The sequence below is a fragment of the Trichomonas vaginalis genome, chromosome V, assembly GCF_026262505.1.
Source record: "Trichomonas vaginalis G3 chromosome V, whole genome shotgun sequence".
NCBI classification, from domain to species: Eukaryota; Parabasalia; order Trichomonadida; family Trichomonadidae; genus Trichomonas; species Trichomonas vaginalis.
The window spans coordinates 7,258,861-7,278,740 of record NC_067207.1 but is presented as its reverse complement, the minus strand read 5'-3'; the positions used below and the strand labels follow the sequence as shown (position 1 = coordinate 7,278,740).

At 31.9% G+C, this 19,880-nt stretch overlaps 10 protein-coding genes and 1 pseudogene across 11 annotated transcripts, besides 3 other annotated features; 8 read left to right on the top strand and 3 right to left on the bottom strand.

Annotated features, from left to right (window-relative positions):
- Positions 1-327: 327 nt before the first annotated feature.
- Positions 328-1,361, top strand: TVAGG3_0293930 (RNA polymerase II transcription regulator recruiting protein; the record flags this gene model as incomplete). Its single annotated transcript, XM_001302150.2, has 1 exon — positions 459-1,319. One exon carries the CDS (start codon positions 459-461, stop codon positions 1,317-1,319), a length of 861 nt encoding a protein of 286 aa, XP_001302151.1.
- Positions 1,362-2,000: 639 nt separating this feature from the next.
- TVAGG3_0293920 (phosphoprotein phosphatase protein) lies at positions 2,001-3,008 on the top strand (the record flags this gene model as incomplete). Its single annotated transcript, XM_001302149.1, has 1 exon — positions 2,018-2,881. One exon carries the CDS (start codon positions 2,018-2,020, stop codon positions 2,879-2,881), a length of 864 nt encoding a protein of 287 aa, XP_001302150.1.
- A 151-nt stretch (positions 3,009-3,159) lies between these two features.
- TVAGG3_0293910 (uncharacterized protein) lies at positions 3,160-4,014 on the top strand (the record flags this gene model as incomplete). Its single annotated transcript, XM_001302148.1, has 1 exon — positions 3,171-3,908. One exon carries the CDS (start codon positions 3,171-3,173, stop codon positions 3,906-3,908), a length of 738 nt encoding a protein of 245 aa, XP_001302149.1.
- Positions 4,015-4,074: 60 nt separating this feature from the next.
- On the top strand, positions 4,075-4,799 carry TVAGG3_0293900 (uncharacterized protein; the record flags this gene model as incomplete). Its single annotated transcript, XM_001302147.1, has 1 exon — positions 4,262-4,600. One exon carries the CDS (start codon positions 4,262-4,264, stop codon positions 4,598-4,600), a length of 339 nt encoding a protein of 112 aa, XP_001302148.1.
- A 137-nt stretch (positions 4,800-4,936) lies between these two features.
- TVAGG3_0293890 (uncharacterized protein) lies at positions 4,937-5,653 on the top strand (the record flags this gene model as incomplete). Its single annotated transcript, XM_001302146.1, has 1 exon — positions 4,937-5,653. The coding sequence occupies one exon, from the start codon at positions 4,937-4,939 to the stop codon at positions 5,651-5,653; it is 717 nt and encodes a 238-aa protein (XP_001302147.1).
- A 207-nt stretch (positions 5,654-5,860) lies between these two features.
- TVAGG3_0293880 (uncharacterized protein) lies at positions 5,861-6,796 on the bottom strand (the record flags this gene model as incomplete). Its single annotated transcript, XM_001302145.1, has 1 exon — positions 5,861-6,796. The coding sequence occupies one exon, from the start codon at positions 6,794-6,796 to the stop codon at positions 5,861-5,863; it is 936 nt and encodes a 311-aa protein (XP_001302146.1).
- A 351-nt stretch (positions 6,797-7,147) lies between these two features.
- Positions 7,148-8,377, top strand: TVAGG3_0293870 (radial spoke protein 3 family; the record flags this gene model as incomplete). Its single annotated transcript, XM_001302144.1, has 1 exon — positions 7,148-8,239. One exon carries the CDS (start codon positions 7,148-7,150, stop codon positions 8,237-8,239), a length of 1,092 nt encoding a protein of 363 aa, XP_001302145.1.
- Positions 8,378-8,533: 156 nt separating this feature from the next.
- Positions 8,534-9,837, bottom strand: TVAGG3_0293860 (uncharacterized protein; the record flags this gene model as incomplete). The annotated part of the gene is made up of 1 exon (XM_001302143.1): positions 8,564-9,796. One exon carries the CDS (start codon positions 9,794-9,796, stop codon positions 8,564-8,566), a length of 1,233 nt encoding a protein of 410 aa, XP_001302144.1.
- Positions 9,838-9,911: 74 nt separating this feature from the next.
- TVAGG3_0293850 (nuclear-transcribed mRNA catabolic process, deadenylation-dependent decay) lies at positions 9,912-15,317 on the top strand (the record flags this gene model as incomplete). The annotated part of the gene is made up of 1 exon (XM_001302142.1): positions 9,912-15,317. The coding sequence occupies one exon, from the start codon at positions 9,912-9,914 to the stop codon at positions 15,315-15,317; it is 5,406 nt and encodes a 1,801-aa protein (XP_001302143.1).
- A 1,140-nt stretch (positions 15,318-16,457) lies between these two features.
- TVAGG3_0293840 (ribonuclease H-like family) lies at positions 16,458-17,666 on the top strand (the record flags this gene model as incomplete). Its single annotated transcript, XM_001302141.2, has 1 exon — positions 16,458-17,666. The coding sequence occupies one exon, from the start codon at positions 16,458-16,460 to the stop codon at positions 17,664-17,666; it is 1,209 nt and encodes a 402-aa protein (XP_001302142.1).
- Positions 17,667-18,060: 394 nt separating this feature from the next.
- Positions 18,061-18,088: a terminal%2Cinverted (terminal inverted repeat of Mariner transposon ID:TVAGG3_0293820).
- Positions 18,061-19,364: a mobile genetic element.
- TVAGG3_0293830 lies at positions 18,141-19,268 on the bottom strand (annotated as a pseudogene). Its single transcript has one exon. A coding segment is annotated over exon 1 (1,128 nt).
- Positions 19,337-19,364: a terminal%2Cinverted (terminal inverted repeat of Mariner transposon ID:TVAGG3_0293820).
- Positions 19,365-19,880: the final 516 nt, after the last annotated feature.

Below are 19,880 nucleotides of genomic sequence, written 5' to 3'. Positions count from 1 at the left end.
GCCAAAAATAATTTCTCTTAATTTATTACATTTAATATACGCACATCCATAAGTTATGCTATTTTTTCTATTTATTTTGTTCTAAAATTCTAAATATTTTTTTTCATAACATAAAATATGATGTCTAGTCTCATTTACATAACAACATGCCTTAGAATAGGTTTTTTATTCTTTTTGTCACTTTAAATTAAGAATAAAAAGATAATTTAAATTGAATATTTGCGATTATTCTCACTAATGCTGCTTCCTCTTTTATTAGGTAGACAACAAAAAGTTAGCCTTGGACTCCCATATCAGATTTTTGATTGGTTGCGTATATAATGAGCTGGGATTGATAGACGAAAACCCAGTGAGAAAATTTTTGACGCCTGTAAAAAAAATTCATAGGAAGAATACGGTAATAAACGGTCAATATTGAAAAAAAATATTTTTTTTAGTGACCGAATTCATCAGTGTTCATGTCTGTGACTTCATCTGCACCAATGGCGCCCACTAGGACTAGACAACGTAACAATGTATCAACAAAATTCCAAAAATGGACTCCGGAAGAAGATGCTGAGCTTACAAGTCTTGTTCAAGGACAAGATAAAGTCAATTGGAACGAGATAGCCAAGCATTTTCACGGTAAGTCTTCGCAGCAGATCTTGGAACGTTGGACTAAAGTACTTGATCCTACTTTAATGAAGGGATCATGGACTCGTCAAGAAGATGAAACTATTATTAATTTTGTGAAGCAAAAAGGAACAAAAAGCTGGACAAAATTGGCCGAATTATTACCAGGACGCATTGGCAAACAATGTCGTGAAAGATGGATTAACCATCTTGATCCTGACATCAACAGAGGGCCATGGTCCCCAGAAGAAGACCTACGACTCATGGAATTACATTCACAGTTCGGAAATAAGTGGGTTAAAATTGCTTCCTTAATGCCACATCGTTCAGATAACTCAATTAAAAATCGATGGAATTCAACTCTTTGCAAACGCTCTCAAATGATGACACCAGAATCACAGAAATCAGTTAAGTTCGTTCCAAAGTCTGCCGAAGATATGCCAAGGCCATCTTTACTTCCAGATGATGATCAATCCTGGACTCAACGCTCATTCACACCATTAGGTACAATTGGTTTGATTTCTCCATTAGCTCCAAACGGAAGCCCATTTACTCTTCAATCTCCTATCAGCAGGATGGGACTCGTTTCTCCATGGATTGAAACACCAAAAAGTCTATTTGCTTCCCCAATGAAAGGGAATAATAACATTTCCCCTTCATTATCTGAGAGCCGCCAGGAACTAACGAATTTGATAATGAAGCAATGATATTGGTGGACAATATCATGCTTATGTGATATTAAACCTCATATAATATTTTCTTTTACATTGCATTGCTTTTTTAATATATTTTCAAATATATCTCATTTATTTCATGAGATTTCTCCCCGATTTCATATTAAATAATCGATATATTTTCTATTCTAATGTAGTACATTAATTCTTCGAACACTATTCTTCAATCAAATTTGAAAATGAATTTTCATTCGAATTTTATCATAATTTTGGAAATTCAGCCATAAAATATCGAATAAAACAATTTTATTTAAAAATATTAAGTGTAATAGCAAATTTCCAAGATTCTTGAATATGAAGTATTGGGTGAAATGACTCTATTCAGACCAGATATGTATATAATTGAGATCGAATTTAATATGCATTCTAGCGTTTTGCTGCAATATTTTCAATGATTTCTTGTGAATTGCTCAGAGAAATTTAAAGTTATTCTTAGAAAATATCTCGTTTCAATTGCACATCTTGATTTTAAATAAAACATTTGTCAATCAACATGCTATAAAGCTAACAAAGTTTAGATTTCGTCAAAATTCATTTCTTGCTATTGGATAATGCATTTTATAGTCTATCTCTGTAAATGCATTAAAGTCTCAGAACTGTAAGGAATACAAAAATCAATCCAAATTTTTCCATTCAAATTGTCAAAAACACGTTCGTTTTTTTAATTTTTTATGAGTAATAATGAATCTAAAGGTAAAAACAAACACCAAACAAAAGTTATTCAAATAGGAAATGATGTACTACAGAAGTTTGAGGAAGAAATGCGTAAAACTGGAGAATCCCCCATTGCTTCAGCACCAGATCCAAATAAACCCGGACAACAACCTAAATTTACTATGGAATCATTACAAATAGTTAATGATCAGAAAGGCCCACACATCGCTACCGAAGAACCTAAAGTTCGAAAAAAATGTTGTCGAAGTGTAAAGGTTGAAGAGGAAGAAGTTAAAAAGGAACCCGTTCCTTCTTATTCAATCCAGAACGGAAATGATATTCTTTTACCACAAATGCTGCAATCTGATTCTGGGAAAATTACATTAGTCCTAGATTTAGACGAAACCCTAGTTCATTCATCATTCATTGCAGTACCTAATGCAGACTTTTCTTTTCAGATAGGTGTAGATGCCAATTGTTTAGGCATTTATGTTTGCGTCCGTCCTGGGGCCGAGGATTTCTTGAAAACCCTTGGAGAGCTTTATGAATTAGTTTTATTTACAGCATCAACAAAGTTTTACGCCGATCTCGTTGTCGATCAAATTGACCCAGATAAAAATATTAAATATAGGTTGTATAGAGAGAGTTGCTCGGATCTTGGCGGGTCTCACGTTAAAGATCTTTCTAAGATTGGCAGAGATCTCAAAAAGACAATTATTATTGATAATTCACCGATGGCTTACATCTTACAACCATATAATGCCATCCCAATTACAAGCTGGTATGATGACAAAAATGACAAGGAATTATTTACAATTATGAATGTTTTGACAAAATCCTATAGAATTTCTAGCGTTTATGAAATTATTGCTGATATGTAGCGTTGATTGTTTATATATTGTTTGATCTTTGTTGTTAATTAAATATATTTACCATTGTATTTGTTTAATTCATTCTGATTTTTAAGAAATATCCATCCATCACGGAATACTTTAGCTCATATGGGGAATGACATTGAATTTCATCTCTAAAATAGTCATATCAAATATTCATCAAATAGAATTATAATCATTAGAGAGTTTTTCTAATAAAGATGTTTTTATTTTTTAGTACTATTTGATTCTTACATAAAAAATTTCAGATTTCAGATCATATCAAACAAATCTGAAAATGGAAGATTTTGACTATGATGCTAATGATCTCTATAGTGTTTGCGATAATTACATTTTTGGTGGCACGTCATCTCAGGAGATCAATTTCAATCTTGATAAGCTAGGCAGATTCTGCAATATTTATTTGCGAAATGTGAACAGTTTTCTAATCTACAAAAGCTCACCAAAGTTCGAATTTGCTCGAAAAAGATGCTTAACCAATCTCGAAAACTTAGATAAAGTTGAAAAACAGCCGTATTTTTCAAGTGTATTAAAAAAGTCAATAGACTTAGTCAAAAAGGCAGAAACAGACCAGAGTGTTTTTGACGAGCTACAAAAAACAATAAACTCACTCTGTACACTATTTATTACCATTTATGAACGTGGAAACGCAGCAATCAATCTTAATATGAACCAACAAAATAAGACAAAGCTTATCGTGGAAGCAGAGAAAGAATCATCGCAATATATTACTGAAATTAAAAATGAATTCAATAAAAATAATTTCAATATTCAGTACCAAGCTCATCCAATGTTAATGGATTCAAGATTATTCAGGAAGTTTGATAAATATCTCAATTTAAAGCTAAAGAATCTCCCAATTTGTCCGTGCGGCAATCATGCTACTGTTTTTGGATACCCTTGCCACCGTCCTGTTGGCTGCGCTGAATGTTGGACTGAAGATGATGCCGCCGAAAAAATTTGCCCTATTTGTGGAGAAGAAATCAGTGAATTTGTTACCCTTGTTGAAGAATAAGAATCAAAACACACATATAATTCTATTTTGTATGTATATTTTAATATCATTCTCATAAAACTTGTTTTTATAATTTTATTGAATTTTTTTTTTTGAATTGCATGAAATCAAGAGGTTCAATAAATCTATAAACACTCAGATTACATTCCGAAAATACTATTATGGAAGTAGTTGATGATCAAAACAACTTCTGCATTTTGAGCCCACCAAAGTTATTACAAGTAATATTATACAGGGTAAATTTGGTGCAAAATTTACATGGCTTATATATATGCACCTCCCAAATCATAAGGGCTGTCCAAATTTTCAGTTTTTTTTTTACAAATTTTAGTTGGATTTTTTATTATTTTTTAATGGCTAGCACAAACTATGCAAAACAAAAGCCATACTATTGTGTCGAGAGTTTACCGACTCGATCTAAATTAGCTCCATATAAATTACTATACGATAATAATCTTTATATTATTGAAGATATCTTATTCCAAGCAGATGATATTCAACTACCTTCAAAATACATAAATCTCGAAGGGTTCGAGGACATGGGTCAGGTATTAAATTATACAAAAGGCTTCACATGCAACCTTAATAACAATAATTACAAAAATTTAGAATTCAAGCCTGCATTTCTGATCATAAATCACAAAGGAATTATAGAGAGTCTATCTTATACAGCATATCTTGATGGTCAATAATCAATGAAAAAGAGATTGAATTATTGAATAATTGAATATCCATTTTGTAATCATTTGTAGCATCAGATACTAGAAATTCCAAGTATTAAAAAGCATTAATAAATCTAACCATTTTATTCCTTTGTTCAAGTCAAAACCAGCCGGGTTTTAGCTCTACATACTCACTTTACTTTGTAAACACTTATTTATCGGTTTTCTATTTAGCTAAATTTTATTTTTTAAAAATTATGTTTTAAATTGCATGCTTATCATTGAAACCATTATTTCTATGAGTTGTTTATTACAATTATCCATTAAACATCAAAAAATTGCCATTTTTAATTTTGGCGCCAAAATATGAGTTTAAATCCAAAAACATTTATAGCACCATTTGTTAAAAATGCTAGATTTCCAGATTTAGAAACATCAATTAAAGTTGCAGATAAAGCACTTGATCTATATACAAGGTTGAAATCAAATTATCAAATTACCCCAAACGGAGGGAGCTGTGTTGGCATGGCCGCTATCTCTCTAGGTGTTATGAATGATACAATTTTGCAAAATCTTCTTCAAACTAGCGGACAAAACATGAAAATGTTTATAAAATCGGTAAACGAAATCAGAACATTGCTAAACGTACTAATAAATATCTCATTTACTTCATTAGCCGAGGAGTGCAATCTACCCACACGCTATGCTACAACTGCGAATGAAATTTACAATGGTCTCAAAGAAAGAGATCCAGATGATATTGGTTTACAACGTCCTGCTGTTTATGCTGGAGTTTTGTTATGCATTGCAGTTGCTCGCGGTCATAAGAAAGATGATGTTCTACAAAATTTATCTCGCAAGACATATTCAGATCCAGTTGACATTCTTGGCGTTGAAAAGATGGTGAAAGAGTTTGCTGGAGGTAAATATGGCTTGAAAGCTGAGAATACAAAAGAATCTTTACCTCCACCAACTCGCGTTGAAGTTTCTCCTGAACTCAAAGCTGCAACCAATGAAATAATGCAGAATATGCAAAAAGATAAAAACAAAAAGAAGAAGCAAACAACATTATCTTTTACATAAAGAAAAAATTAATCCAAACATAAGAAATAGAATGAGAGAATCTTAATAAATCAGCAATTACAAGTTGCTCCAAAATTTTTGGCAAAAAATTTCGGATATTGTGATTTAATAAGATTTTTCGAAGAAATTTATCAAACAGAAGGACTCAAATTGAGAATACCAAATTCTAATTATACCTGTTTTGCAAACTATTAAAATTTTGATATCTTAATTGTAATTACTATGATGTGCAGATGCGTTTCGTTTCTTTTTGACTTTCATAAGTCTATTGGCTTTATCTAATGTATAAATCCTTCCTAGGAACTGGTTGACGTAGTTTTTCTCGTTTCTATTCAAAAGAATTAAGTTTTTAGTTTCTTGAATTGTATCATTAAGCTTCTCTTTGTATAGTGGAATATATTTTGCGAAACCATTTGAAAATTGTCTAAGTGAATAAGTACATTCAGTTATTGAACCTGATTCGGTATTTTCGTAAGCTGATCCCACATCTGATTTTATTATGTAAGATAAGTTCGACAAGCCGAATATTCTATTCAAAAGATTTTCATAAATTGTAGAAATTCTAACGTTTTGGCCATTTAAAACATATTTGAATTTGTAAATGCTTTCATGAACTATAAATTCTAAGTATTCGAGGATCTCATCTGTTGTTTCCATTTTTGTGGACCAAAGAAAATTTTGAAATTTCTGTTGAAGAGAATTGCTTTCAACTAGGCGTTTAAATTGTTTTTCGAATGTTAAAATCTTGAATTTAAGCTCTTCATCATCGAATTTACTTTGAAAATAATTCATATAAAAACCTGAATCCATATTGTTATATTTGATACTTCTTCTAGATGCATCTGAAACCCAGGTACCTCCTGGAAGCATTTTTCTGTCCATTTTTAAATAAATATATTCACAATTATAACTTGCTGCGATGCATTCAAATAATTGTGAAGTTTTAAGATTCATAATGTACCAGCCTCCATGGGGAGTAAGAACAACTTCTTTTCCATTGACTTTCCCACAAATTTTAAATCTGATGTATTCATATGGGTTTCCTACTTGGGTTAAATCGACATTTACATTGTCAATATCATGTTTACTAATTTGAGAAGTGCATAGATCATTATTTAGCTCGATTTGGGATACAAATGTCATTTTTGACACTTTTTAATAAATTTTCCAAAAAAATCAATATCGTTCTATTATTCATGCATAATAAAATGATATTTAAAATTTCCTCTCAATTTTTTATGATGGATTGATTTCAAATCAAAACTCTGCCTCGAAGACATTTTAAGCTCAAATATTTTTGCATCTAGCATCAAGATGATGTGTAAAGGCTGCATGATATATCTTCTCGCTATTTTCTTTTAATTTTTGGCTTTCGTTCAATTATCTAAAGAATTTTCTAGAAATTTAACAAAATATACATTTTTCTATATCACTAATATCCGTAACTAACTTATAGTTCTAAAATATCGAGCTGGAAAAAATACGTTATTATCAATGGAAGGAACGTTCTCCTATCAAGCGAGCGCTCGCCCCGTTCAAGATCGCCCTAAATATAGAGAAACATTAGCACCAACTCAGCAGTTGTGCAATATTGCGCACGACCCTCGTATTTATAAAGGTTCAACCTACGAAAGAAGAAACGTATTAACAGAGAAAATCGAACCAATACCTACATATGGTCGAAAGACTCAAGCACGAGATTTTGAGGTAAAACAAGATGGTCCACCAGACGGTTTTCGTTATAACGGAGCTCAGACAGACGCTTTTGATGAAAATAGTATTATTGTAGTTAAGCAAGAATCAGAAATAGCAGTCCAAACTGATCCTTATAACGATCCAAAAATTATTCATCGAAAACCACCGCCAATTACTGCTGTAAGTGTCAAAACAAAAACACAAGGCACAGATCTTTTCGATTTCAACGAACAAGTTAAGCCATTTGTTACAACATTAGTACAGAAAGCTCTACACGACGCCTCGATGGAATTCCACGAGGAACAAGAACTCGCCAATATGGCACGTTATCTTCGCGCTTTCAACCAAGCCGAGGCAAAGGAGGCCGAGAAGGTCGCAAATATCGAGAAGATCGAGGCAGAAAAGTTTGCCGAGAAGGAACGCATTGTCCAAGAGAAATTGAAGATCGAAGAGGCTCAATTCATTGCCAGAGCTAAGATTCTTGCTCGCGGTTATGCAGAATTCTTTACATGGGACCTTGCAGATGATGTAGTCAAACAACTTAACGCTAATAATTACTTTTATGATGAAGTCGAAAGAGAAATCGATCAACAGATCATGCCATGGCTCTTCCAGCGTGCCGCAGAGGAGGTTGCTAAGCCATCCATCCCTGCTGCTCTCGCAGAAGCTGCCGGAAATAAGGCAAACGAAATATTACAAGCAGAAACAGAAAAAGTTGACCATGAAATCTCAGAGGAAGATGAACAGTCTAAATCAGATCGCTTACAAATCCTTCGCAGGATGATTGGCGAAAGAAGAGTAGCTATGGCTATGAGAATTAAGAAACAAAAGAGTCAGAAGAAGAATAAAAATAGTGAAGAAAATGAGGAAGAAGACGAAAAAGATGAATAATAGGCGTTATGAAATTTAATAAACTCATCCTGTTTAGAAAGAAATTGCCTATCCCTCTTTCCTTTATTAATTTTATACGAATAAAAAGTGTTGATTTTTATTTTATTAACTCAAAGCTTATTTCAATTCCAAATAAAAATTCTCTCCATTTCAATTCAAACGCTTTATAAAATGCATTTTCATTAATGCAAAGAATTTTTATATTTAAGCTAAAAGACTCAAATGTAATAAGTTTTAAATGTTTATTAATTTTTCATGAATTTATTGAATTTTCAAAAGATAAATCGTATTGATATAAACTATACTTTATAGAAAGATAACATTTTATTCTGGTTTTGATTGCAAAAGATTATTAATTTTAATAAGTGTTGGACGCAAGAAATCCTGCAATGATCCTGGTGGAGGAGCAGTAGCTATTTCTGCCTTGAGCTCATCTTTCATTAAAACAGCTGCTAAATAAGGAGATCTGTTTGCCATCAAAATAATTGAAGTTGCAACTGTACCTGTTGCTTCCTTTGCTCTCTTAAGTTGTTCCTTGATCTCTTTCGGACTTGCGAAGAGATTTATTGTTGGAGGAACGCTTGTTCTGGATAAAGAATAAGCTCCAGAGCCAAGCATTACAGCTCCATAGCTCTCTTCGAGGCTGAGTATCCAAGAGTCAGTTTCTTTGGTTTCTTTTTCAGCTTTTACGTTTCCATTAATGAAATCAAATTCAATAATCGATTTCTTGCACAAACCGATAAGAACCGGACCAATAGCAAATAAAATGGAGGCTTCACGGGCTTTTTCATCTAATTTTGTGCTTGTAATTTTTCTTCCTTCAACTCTTAAAATTTCTGAAGTATCTGGCTGGTATAAATAGAAGCCACTGTTGGTTCTGATATGTACAAGACCTTTGGCTTCAACGACAAGTGACAGTTCTCGAGGAAAGATCCTTTGACCAGTTTCATCGAGAGAACAACCGTATAATCCATCGTCTTTAATGATGTAAACGGAAGGAGAAGTAACGTAAAATGGATAAATCTTATTAGTAATGCATTGTTTTCCTAATGTAAAATTAGGAGCAATTAATGAAGCTGCATATACATTGTACTTGTCATTTTCCTTAACATAACATGCTAAATATGGGAAAAAGACTTTGCATGTATCAACAAGGCCAGCAATGCTAAATCTCTTTGAAACTATTGTTGGTTCGGCATCATTATTAATTAAGTAGGTAATATACTCGCCAGATTCAAGAACAACTATGAATTTAGGTGTATCTGATGGTAATGAGCTAATTTCAGTGATTTTACATTGAAACTTTGTAAAAATTATTCCAGAAAATGGTTTCTGTTGTGGATTTGATATATAATCGATGATTTCTCGGCATGCTTTTGATGTTTGAAGATATTTAAGAGGGATAATTAGCAAAGAATTATCTTCATACGCGTAGCAAACAGATAAAAGAGTTCTGATAAATCTTGTAACTGTTTTGAGTGATCTACACTTATCAAAGACAGACTTTATGCCATTAGATATGGGAAAATCACTTCCAAATTCGCTCAAATATGTCATTTGTCACTTTTCTAATATCAAATTTCAAAAAATCAAAAATCATTTATTGGTCCATGATATGTAATAAAAAATAAGTTTAGAAATGAGGTGTCAGACCCTAAAATTTTTTATATGGATGAATGAAATTATAACTAAACAAATAACAAATTATTTAAGAAAGGAACTGACACAAGAGTTATTTGACCAATTTTCGGGAATTCTGTTTGGTTTTGCATCACATTTCCCACAAAAAACTTATGAAACAGTTTTATTGGAATCATTTGCTCAACTTTCGAAGGCATCTATATCCGAAAAGCAGATGAAATTCATATTTATGATCATTAATGATGCTATCTCCTTATTTAACGAAAAAGAATTTTTTTTCGACATTTCACTTTCGTGTTTAAACAAGATATCATTTTTTCCAAAGAAAGTATTCACATCGATATCATTAGAAAATGCGTTAAATCTTCTTATACCCGCTTGTTACTCAAATCATTCTGCAATTTCAATTGAATACATGAAGAGCAAATTAATACCACGTGTTTCTAGTATAAGGAACTTACGTTTATCGGACTTTCTTTTATCCAAATTAGAAGATTTACAAATTGAAAATAATAAAATTACACAGAAACTTAATACGACTACAAGATCTCTTATTATACTAAATAACCTTGATTTCAACTCAATTTCACTACTTGATATCGTTAGCGAATATGATCATCATCAATTAACAAAAATTGAAACGATTTTAGATATTAAAAGCATGGTATACGAGTTTAATCCAGGATTACTACTTATTGCTTTATCATATAATCGAGATTTTTCATCATATATTCAATCTTTACCTGAAATCGAAAATATTTTACATGAAATCCTTGATTTTATTAAGAAACAATCAAGTGTACAAGATATATATGATGATTTAGATACTCCTGAGCTATCAAGACTCAATGATTCCAGTTTTTCAAATTTGTCATTATTTTTATTTTCTTTAAACTCAAACAGATACGAGACAAACTTCTTATTAAAGAAATGGAATCATCCTGAAGCCCAATTTGCCTACCTATCTTACATTGCGAGGTCAGAAAATCCAAATTATTTATTTAATAACTGTTTCTGTTGGGATTCACCAGAATTTGTTACAATAATTTTAGACTTTTATTCAATAAATCCTCAGAAAGCTCGAGAACTCCTCAATTTCTGCGGAAATTCTCATTCATCAAAAATAATTTTTACTCTGATGAAGATGCACTCAAATGATACAGCAGCAATTGATGTATTACTACCATACTTATATACACAAGAGCAAGATAACAACAAAATCCAAGAATTATGGGAATTTGATCCGAAACAAATGAAAAACTTTGGTTACTTATATGCAAAGGGCAACATCAACCTTATGCAAGTATTAGTATCAAAAACACCAAGGTCAAAGATCTCAATTTTGTTAAATCAAAAAGATATGAATTTTTCAATTCAACTTGCATCAGTTTCGATCTGGAATCAGTTAATACAACCACAGGAATACATGGAAATGATAATAGATGAAGGAAGATTGGACGAATTTTTGGATTATTTTGATATCTCAATTTTTTCTTTCCAAGAAGAAATAATTTATCTATTTTTCTTAAAGATGCAAAACGAGTTTTCAACTTTCACTAAGCAATTGAGACAAAAAGTAATAGATAAATATAATTCTTTAATTCAAAAGAAACCAAGCTTAGAAAAGATCGATTTTAGTTACAAAACATGCAAAGTAACAGAATCAATGCGTAAAGCAGTTGAAGAAATCTTGAATCCTTATATGAAAGGAGAAACTGGTTCTCATAATATTATTGAAAAAATTAAGAAGTCTGAAAAAGATGATAGACAATTTTATGAATATATGATGTTCCTGATTACGAATGAGCTAAAATACATCAATTCTCATGAAGAACAAGAAAATTTGTTATTAATTAAGTTAATTATTGATTTGATCAAAGCTAAACTTGTTGAAGAGATCCACATAACATATATATTTGATTTCATAACTGAAAGCCTCAAAAATTCAACAAATTTTGATTTTGCATGCAATTTCGTGAAGAATTTCATGAATTTAATGGATTCTTTTTGTTTCTTTGCAGCTTCTCTGCTACAAATTGACAATTTTGCTGCAAAAAATCCTGAATTATACAATAAATTGTCAAAAAAGATAGATTCTTTTGCATTCCAAGAGTTCATTGAAACAATGGAAGGAATCTCAATGTCAAAGTATGTTTCCGCATTCAGTACAATCAAAGTTCCTTCAACAAAAATTGTTAGATCGATTCAACAGCTTATTGATTCGAATTCGATACAATCTGTACTAGAAAAACACACCAACCAAACAAATTACATAGCTTTACAGATAGTTCAAGCGATTTCGGAGCATCCAAACAAATTAGATTCTTTATCTAAGTCTGTACTTCAAAATAACTTTGAAAGACCTGTTTGTTATGCTATATCATACACAGTAACAACAATAATAATGGAAAACAATCAATTCGATTCGATTCTTCAGTCAAAATTAATTTTATTAGGAAAATTTTTAGGAATTTTGACATTAATGCAGACCAAATGCGTTACAAACAACATTCTTAACATAAAAGAGCTCATTTTCTATTGCCTAAGTGTTGGAAAGTTGTATCCTTGTATTTCTTTTATTTTGTCACTTTTTTATGAATCATCCAAGTTTTTCTATCCTCCAAATCCATTCACAAGTGGAATTCTACAGATCCTGGCATCGATTGCTGCCATTCCCGGTATCAAAGGTTCAATAAAATTCAGAGTTATGTCACTTTTGAATCATTTCGGAACAAACTTAGAAAATATAAACCAATTTTTGGATCTTTTTCCAGACAAAGTTTCTCAAAATTCTGATTTTTCAATCAAACCGTTTTCACTACAAAAGATGTTCACAGAGAGCCAAATAAACAGGATTTGCGACTACGACCAAAACTTATTGTTTTCTTTGATTGAAGGAAACTTAGTTTTTCCTGACTTGAAAAATAATTTTTACAAAATAAAATCAAAAATTATTTTGTCACTTTTTGATCTAATAAAAAGTGACAGTCAAAATATATCAGATACAATAACACAAACGGTTAAAGAGCAAATCACCATTGACATGAAACAAGTGAAATCAAAAACAAAACTGTTAAATATGGCTTATTATACAACAGAATTGTTTTCTGCATCATTTGTCACGTTTCCTTTTTATTTCTCATTCAAAACTGTTTTCCTCAAAATTCTTAAAGATATTTTTAAAGAGGAAAAAAGTGATATGACTGAGTGGTCACTTCACTTTTGTAATATTAACAATGAATGGGTAACAAACATTGTTAAAGAGATTTCTCACAACAAATCATTCAAAAACGTAAGAGAAATTTGTAAAATTGATGAAATAATTGAATCAAAAAGTGACAAAAATGTAATTTATACGTTAGAATCTGATTCAAGAACCAAAAATTGTTATTTCATTAAAAATGACATAAGTGAAGTGACAAATCAGAATTTTGACACAAATTTGAACGATTATTTGTCAAAAGTTATCAATGAAGCGAAAACTGAATCAAATAATCATATTAGAAGTTTAACAGATATTGACAGATTTTCTGAATTGTCACTTTTACTCCAAAACATTCCAAAAATTGAAGAAAATGAAAATCTTGAAAAAATTTCAACAAAATTGAATACTATTTTCGGTTATTTTACAAATACAAATTCTGTATTTGAGAATGAAATATTATGTTTAATTTTATCTAATTTATTTGAGAAAAAGAACAAATATGAAGAAGTTTATGACAAAACAGCAAAATTTATTAAATCTGTTTTAGTTCCTCCTTCTTTTATTGAAATAGCTATTAGATGCAATTTAATAACAATAGAAAAAGTTGATTTTACATTCACAGAAATTTTGAATTCGACGGTTTTGACACCACAATTTTCTCAGATGATTTCTAATTTTATTGAATATTTCTGCATCAACAAAAACTATTTTAATATTTCTTGCTTTTTACAAACAGTTATTTTGATAATTTTTTATCCACAAAGTGAAGAATTTTCTTTGTCAGAAAAAATTTATCAAAAATTCTTTGATTTACAAAATTTGTCACTTTTACAGAATTCAAATCAAAATGTAATAAATCTAGAAAACAATTTAGATGTTAATAATCTTTTAGATGTACAGAATTCTTTGTCAAGGTTTGAACATTCATTAACAACTCAAAATGAAACACAAATTGTCAGATCATTGAAAACATGTTTGAAATCACCGAGAGATTTCTTTATTTATTTGATTTCAAGAGGTAATATCACTCTATTAAAGAAAACAATGATATCTATACAGAGTTTTCTTGATTTTAATAATTATATTGACCCATTAATGAACTCTCTTTTTGTTTTATGTTCAAATTCAAATGACAAAAACATCAAAAAATCTTTTGTCTATTTGATAAAACTCTGTTCAAATGAACCATCAAACTTAGCATGTTTAGTTAATTTATTACATGATTTAAGACCTCTTTCCAATCCAAAATTTACTTTTATTTGGTTTGATTTGGTTTCAGATCCAAATTTAGTTATTTCTCTTGCAACAGCAACTTATTCATGGCCTTTGCTGCAATTGTTAATTTGTGATATGCTTTCTTGTGTTATTTATTTGTCGGAATTCAACAAACCTCCAACATTTCAGATTTTATATCGAAGTTTGTTGAGATTTGTATTGATTTTGCTCCACGATTTCCCTGATTTCATGTCAAGTTCTGCTTCTATTTTCTGCAATTTGTTGCCATTTAATTTCTCGCAATTGAGGAATTTAATTCTTTGTGCTGCTTCAAATGGTGTTTTAATGATTTCTCCATCGAAAATCGATATGAAAATCGACAAAATCCCTGATGTCCATCAGATATCGTATCCATTAAGTCCTGCATTGCAGTATTTGACGAAAGACATTGCGAATATTCTAGAGAAAATGATTGATAAACAAAATAAAAATGAAAGCGAACAAGATTCGGAACAAATCGATGTAAAAGACTTAGAAACAATCAAAGTTTATGTAACAAACAACAAGAAAATGATTGCAAAAGTCATTGATAGTTGTTTCGAATTGACTTTCTCGCCAAGACAAGGATCAGCTCCAAGATGTCATTTCAAGAATTTACCAATATTTAATTTGATTTTTTATCTTTTAGTTTCATGTGACATTGAAACATCAAATTACATAATAGAAGTGTTGTGTGATTTGTTAAGATATCCAAGCAGAAATTCTCATTTCTTTGCAAAGTTAATTGTTGAAATTTTCTCAATGAATGCAGTGACAATTGAAGGATATAATCTGAAGGAATTGATTGCATCAGTTGTGATAAGGAGATCTCCTTACTCTCCTCTTCCTTGGGGATTACAAGTTGTCTTACTCGAATTGTTAACAAACAGAGATCTTGGTTTATGGGAACTTCCTTCAGTTCATTCTTCTGATAAAATCAGAGTATTTTTGAGATCTATTTTAGTTTCTATATTATAAACTGTATTTATATTATATATTAGTAAATATGAATATTATTTAAATCAAGTAAATGCAATCATTATTATTTATATTCTCTATTGAGAAAAGACGACAAAACCTAAATGCTTTCCTTTAGGGATGCGCTAATTACGCCATTTGACCGGGCGTACATTTTTTTTGTTCGCCCAAAAATTTCGCCATTTGAGAAATTCAAAAATTAAAAATAAAATTTTAATCTTGATTTTTTTATTTTCGTGATTTTTTTGGAACTTACATAAGCGATTAAATACATTTTTTAAGCACTCGTTTATTATATGTAAATATATCTTAATAAATTTAATTCCTTAAGGTAGAGCGTGTTCAAATTTAAAATCTCATACAATATTTTCTTAATGGCGTATTTTTCTGAGGTCGCCCAAATAAAGGCGAATTCAAAATTGAGAACTCCAAGGCGTATGGCGAGTATTCAAAAAGTACGCCACTTACAAAATATTGAATGTGGATTATCAAATTTTTGGCGTGTTCAATTTCAAAATATTGATACTTAGTTTATATCACTCTAGATGATGTTATGAATGTAACAATAACACAAATAGAATTTTTTCTTAGAGATTATTTTAAAATTTTTATTTTAAAAAATGTTGAAAATAGTATTTTAAGTATATTGTGTAAAAAATTAAAAAAGACACAAATTTAATCATTTTTATATAAGCAATGACAAATTCCAGATATTGAAAATATCCTGGTGATGAAAGGACTTATGAAAAATTAGAGTATAATGCAAAATCCAAACATTGGATTATGGGTTGTACTGCTCAGGTTCCCACCCAAGATGGAGATTCATTCAGATGCGCCTTTAAAAAAAGAGATGATCACCTAAAAAAAGAAATCAGCAATGGGAAGCTTCATGAATGTTTCCCTGATAGTGCAAAACAAAAAGATATTCGAAATTTTATATTATCTACAGAATCACAAATGGAAGGTTCTGTTGAATTTAATGCTGATGGAATTTTTCGCAGATTAGCTATCCTATTAGCAAAGCATAATATCTCTCTCAGCACAGGGGAAAGTGACGAAATATACAACTTAATTGTGTATAGCTTTTGTTTAGGCTATACAACATCAAAGGAGAATGGAAAAACTGCAATACAAGTTGGAATGGAAAAAATCCCTCATTACAAGCGCGATAAGCTCAAAGATATACTCATACAGACATCCAAAGAGATTCATTCAAGTATTATGGCGCGCTTCTCTACGTTCAGCATGCCTTACGCTAGTGTCGCTCTAGACGAAGTTACCACACAGAAGAGATCTTTACTCGACTTTGTGTTGGAAAATCCTTGCTTTCCAATTCAGTCTTATCCAGCCCATACAGAAAGAATGACTGGATTGAAGACTGCCAACTACACACTCGCGATCAATAATGGATTGAAGGCAATCCATGATTGTCACGTGCAGATCGGCTGTGTCATAGTTGATGGAGGAACAGCACAATTGGCTGCACTTACTGGTAAGGATAATTCCATCCTTGCCTTATCCAAGGTGCAATGGATGAAGGAAATCATTGTTGTACCCTGCATTTGCCACAGGGTACACAATGCTTATAAGGCGGCAATGAACCATCCAGCAATTTCACCATTGAAGGATCAATTGCTGGAAGTTGCCGAAATATGCCGCCAGCATGTCGAGGTTTTTGGATCAAGATGCCCATCCAATGTCGAAACAAGATGGGTATCCTTCATCTATCCTCTCCATTTTATCTGGACCAAGCGGGCGAAGGTGACATTATTCCATTCCATTCCTGACGGAACAGAAGATCTTTATAAGTGTTCCGTCATCTTCGCCAGCTTGGTCCTGATCTTCGAAGACCCGAAGTCTCCACTTTCCAGGGTCTATCCTTGCATCTATAATGCAATGAAGGCCCTGGAAGAGCTTGATGCCGAAAACAACAGATTCGCCAGAATCTTTAGGGACATCTTGCTTGAGAAGACCATTCATTCGCAAATGGGAGGCCTTTGGGCATTTGCATACATCATTACACCCAAAGGCCTCATGTTTGCTAGGAACAGTATCAATAGCAGAGAATTCCCTCCCCCAACAAGCGGCTACGTGAAGATGTTCCACTACCGGCAGAAAGAGGAAGACCCGATAGAAGATGTCAGGGAAATCTTCATGGGAGACGCCGCCGCTGAAGCAGAAGGAAACACCGAACCACCAGCACCCTCGTTGAAGCACAATTGGCCAGCCCAGGATCTTAATAGATTCAATGAAGATCTTCATGAGCAGGAAGAAGTTCATGAGAGTAATGATGATACTGAGGGTGAAGAGCTCTGTGATTCTCCGATGGTTGATGCTGCAATTAGCTGATTCACAAGCGAACTCAAAAAAAGAGGACGTAGTGATGATGTGATTGATGATATAGTTAAACTATTTAAAGATATGATTGCCAATAACAATCATATCTTTAAAACATCAAGAACTGTAAGTGGCTTGGACATTTTTGATTTTAATTTTAAAATCAATGATGAAAATTGGGGATTGTTCGCAAATATATGCCTCCGCATAACTTGCTGCACTTGTGCGGAGGCAAGCTGTGAAAGAACAATCTCAGCCCCGCGTCTCATCTTAACTTGTTCAAATTTAAACATGAGTAAGGAATTAATGGACGCTAGGCTAAAGATCATGAAGGGAGCTAGTTGGCAAACATAGTTGCTCTTGTCTTTGTAAAAATTATAAAATATTTTTTTTTAAATTGTATATATAGGGTGTCCAAAGGTGTGTTTAGCACAAACCTGAATACTGCGAATAGAAATAAACAAGTTACATATATATAAAGTTTATTTAAATATAATCACCATTGGATTCAATCACGCGTTCGCAGCGATCGATCCAGGCTTGAAAGACACGCTTTAAATCATCATGCGAAAATTGCTCAAATTGCTCTCTTACAAAATTTTCAAGATCATCTGGACTCGCGAATTCGCGTCCTTCAGTTCTCTTTTTTAGCGTGCCGAATAAATAAAAGTCAGAGGGTGCAATATCAGGTGAATAAATTGGGTTTGGAACAACTTTGACATTGTTTTCCACCAAGTAATTCATTACCTTATGACTTTTGTGAACTCTTGAATTATCAAAATGAATTGCAAACTTTTGTTTTTGTTGTTTGGATTTCTCAAACTCATCAGAATTGATAATTTGAGTAAGAACATTGTCAATTAGATACTGAGCATTCATCGTATTAGGTTTTTGAAGAATATCAATTGTGATGATGCCATTCACGCCCCAAAAAACCGACAACATCATCATTGGTGTGTCAATTTTTTTCTTCGGGAATGTTTGGGATTTTCATCCTTCGGGATCCACATGATTTTGGCTTCTGTTGCATATTGAAACCAAGACTCGTCCCCTGTTACTAAAAAGCGAAACTTCTTGGATTGATACGCACCCAATATAGAGAGGAGCTCTTTCGAAGATTGGACTCTAGATTTTTTTTGAACTGAATTAAGGTTGTGCGGAACCCAACGTGTATACGCTAGTTTGTAGTTCAAATAATTGTGCAGATAATAACTGACTGTGTGTACGTGGTATCTTTGTCATCTCCTCTATCCTTCTGAGTGATGCTCTTGGGTCTTCATCTAGCGCTTGAAGAATTGCTTTGATTTTTCTTTGATCCGGTGATTTTTTGTCAATTTTTATGATGGGAGCCTTTTTGTTCATGAAGTGATACATCCTAACATGATACGTTACAGTGGAATAGCTAGGAGCATCCATACCGAAGCATTTTACCAATGTCTCGTAGATTTTTTTACAGTCTTTGCATTTTTTTGCAAGAGCGAGGATGTTTTCTTTATGATTCATTAAAAAAATGAAAAAAATCCCGCCAAAATTTCCCGCGAAACCGCCTCTTGTCTCAAAATTCATTTTATATCCCGGCATGGCGCCAAAATACAACATACTCATCATATACATATATTCATATTTTTTATTATATATTTATAATCAGCATATATCTCCTTTAATAGTCTCATATAGAGCGCTGTGCTAAACGCACCTTTGGACACCCTATACTTGTATGTTTATTCGAAATGCACTGAGGTGGCCAGTCTCAGTGCATAGGTGTTTTTGTATTCATTCTTCGTTTTGAACGATTTTGTAATTTGATTTTGTTTTCGCATTTAACTTTGTTATGTATTGTATTGATTAGTGATACTATCCTATGTATTTCCAACTAGAATATGGTTGGCCAGACCATATTAGGACCATACATAGGATATGCATCAACTAATTTTAAACTAATTGTGAATTCCATTGAAGGCCATTCAATGGAATCCACAATTGGTTTAAGTGTTGCAGTAAGCAACACTACAATTAAAGAAATGAAGTGTTTTAAAGAAGAATAAATATGATTTTATTCATTAAAATTGAAAGGATAATAATTCAGAAATTTTGAAAGAAAGACGGCTTTTTTTAATTGAGTGATCTGAAATATAATCAATAAATATTATCAAATTAAAATAAATAAGAGAATTATATAAAAATGCGTTTTTATTTTGAATAAGAATTCAAAAAATGGTTAAAAGT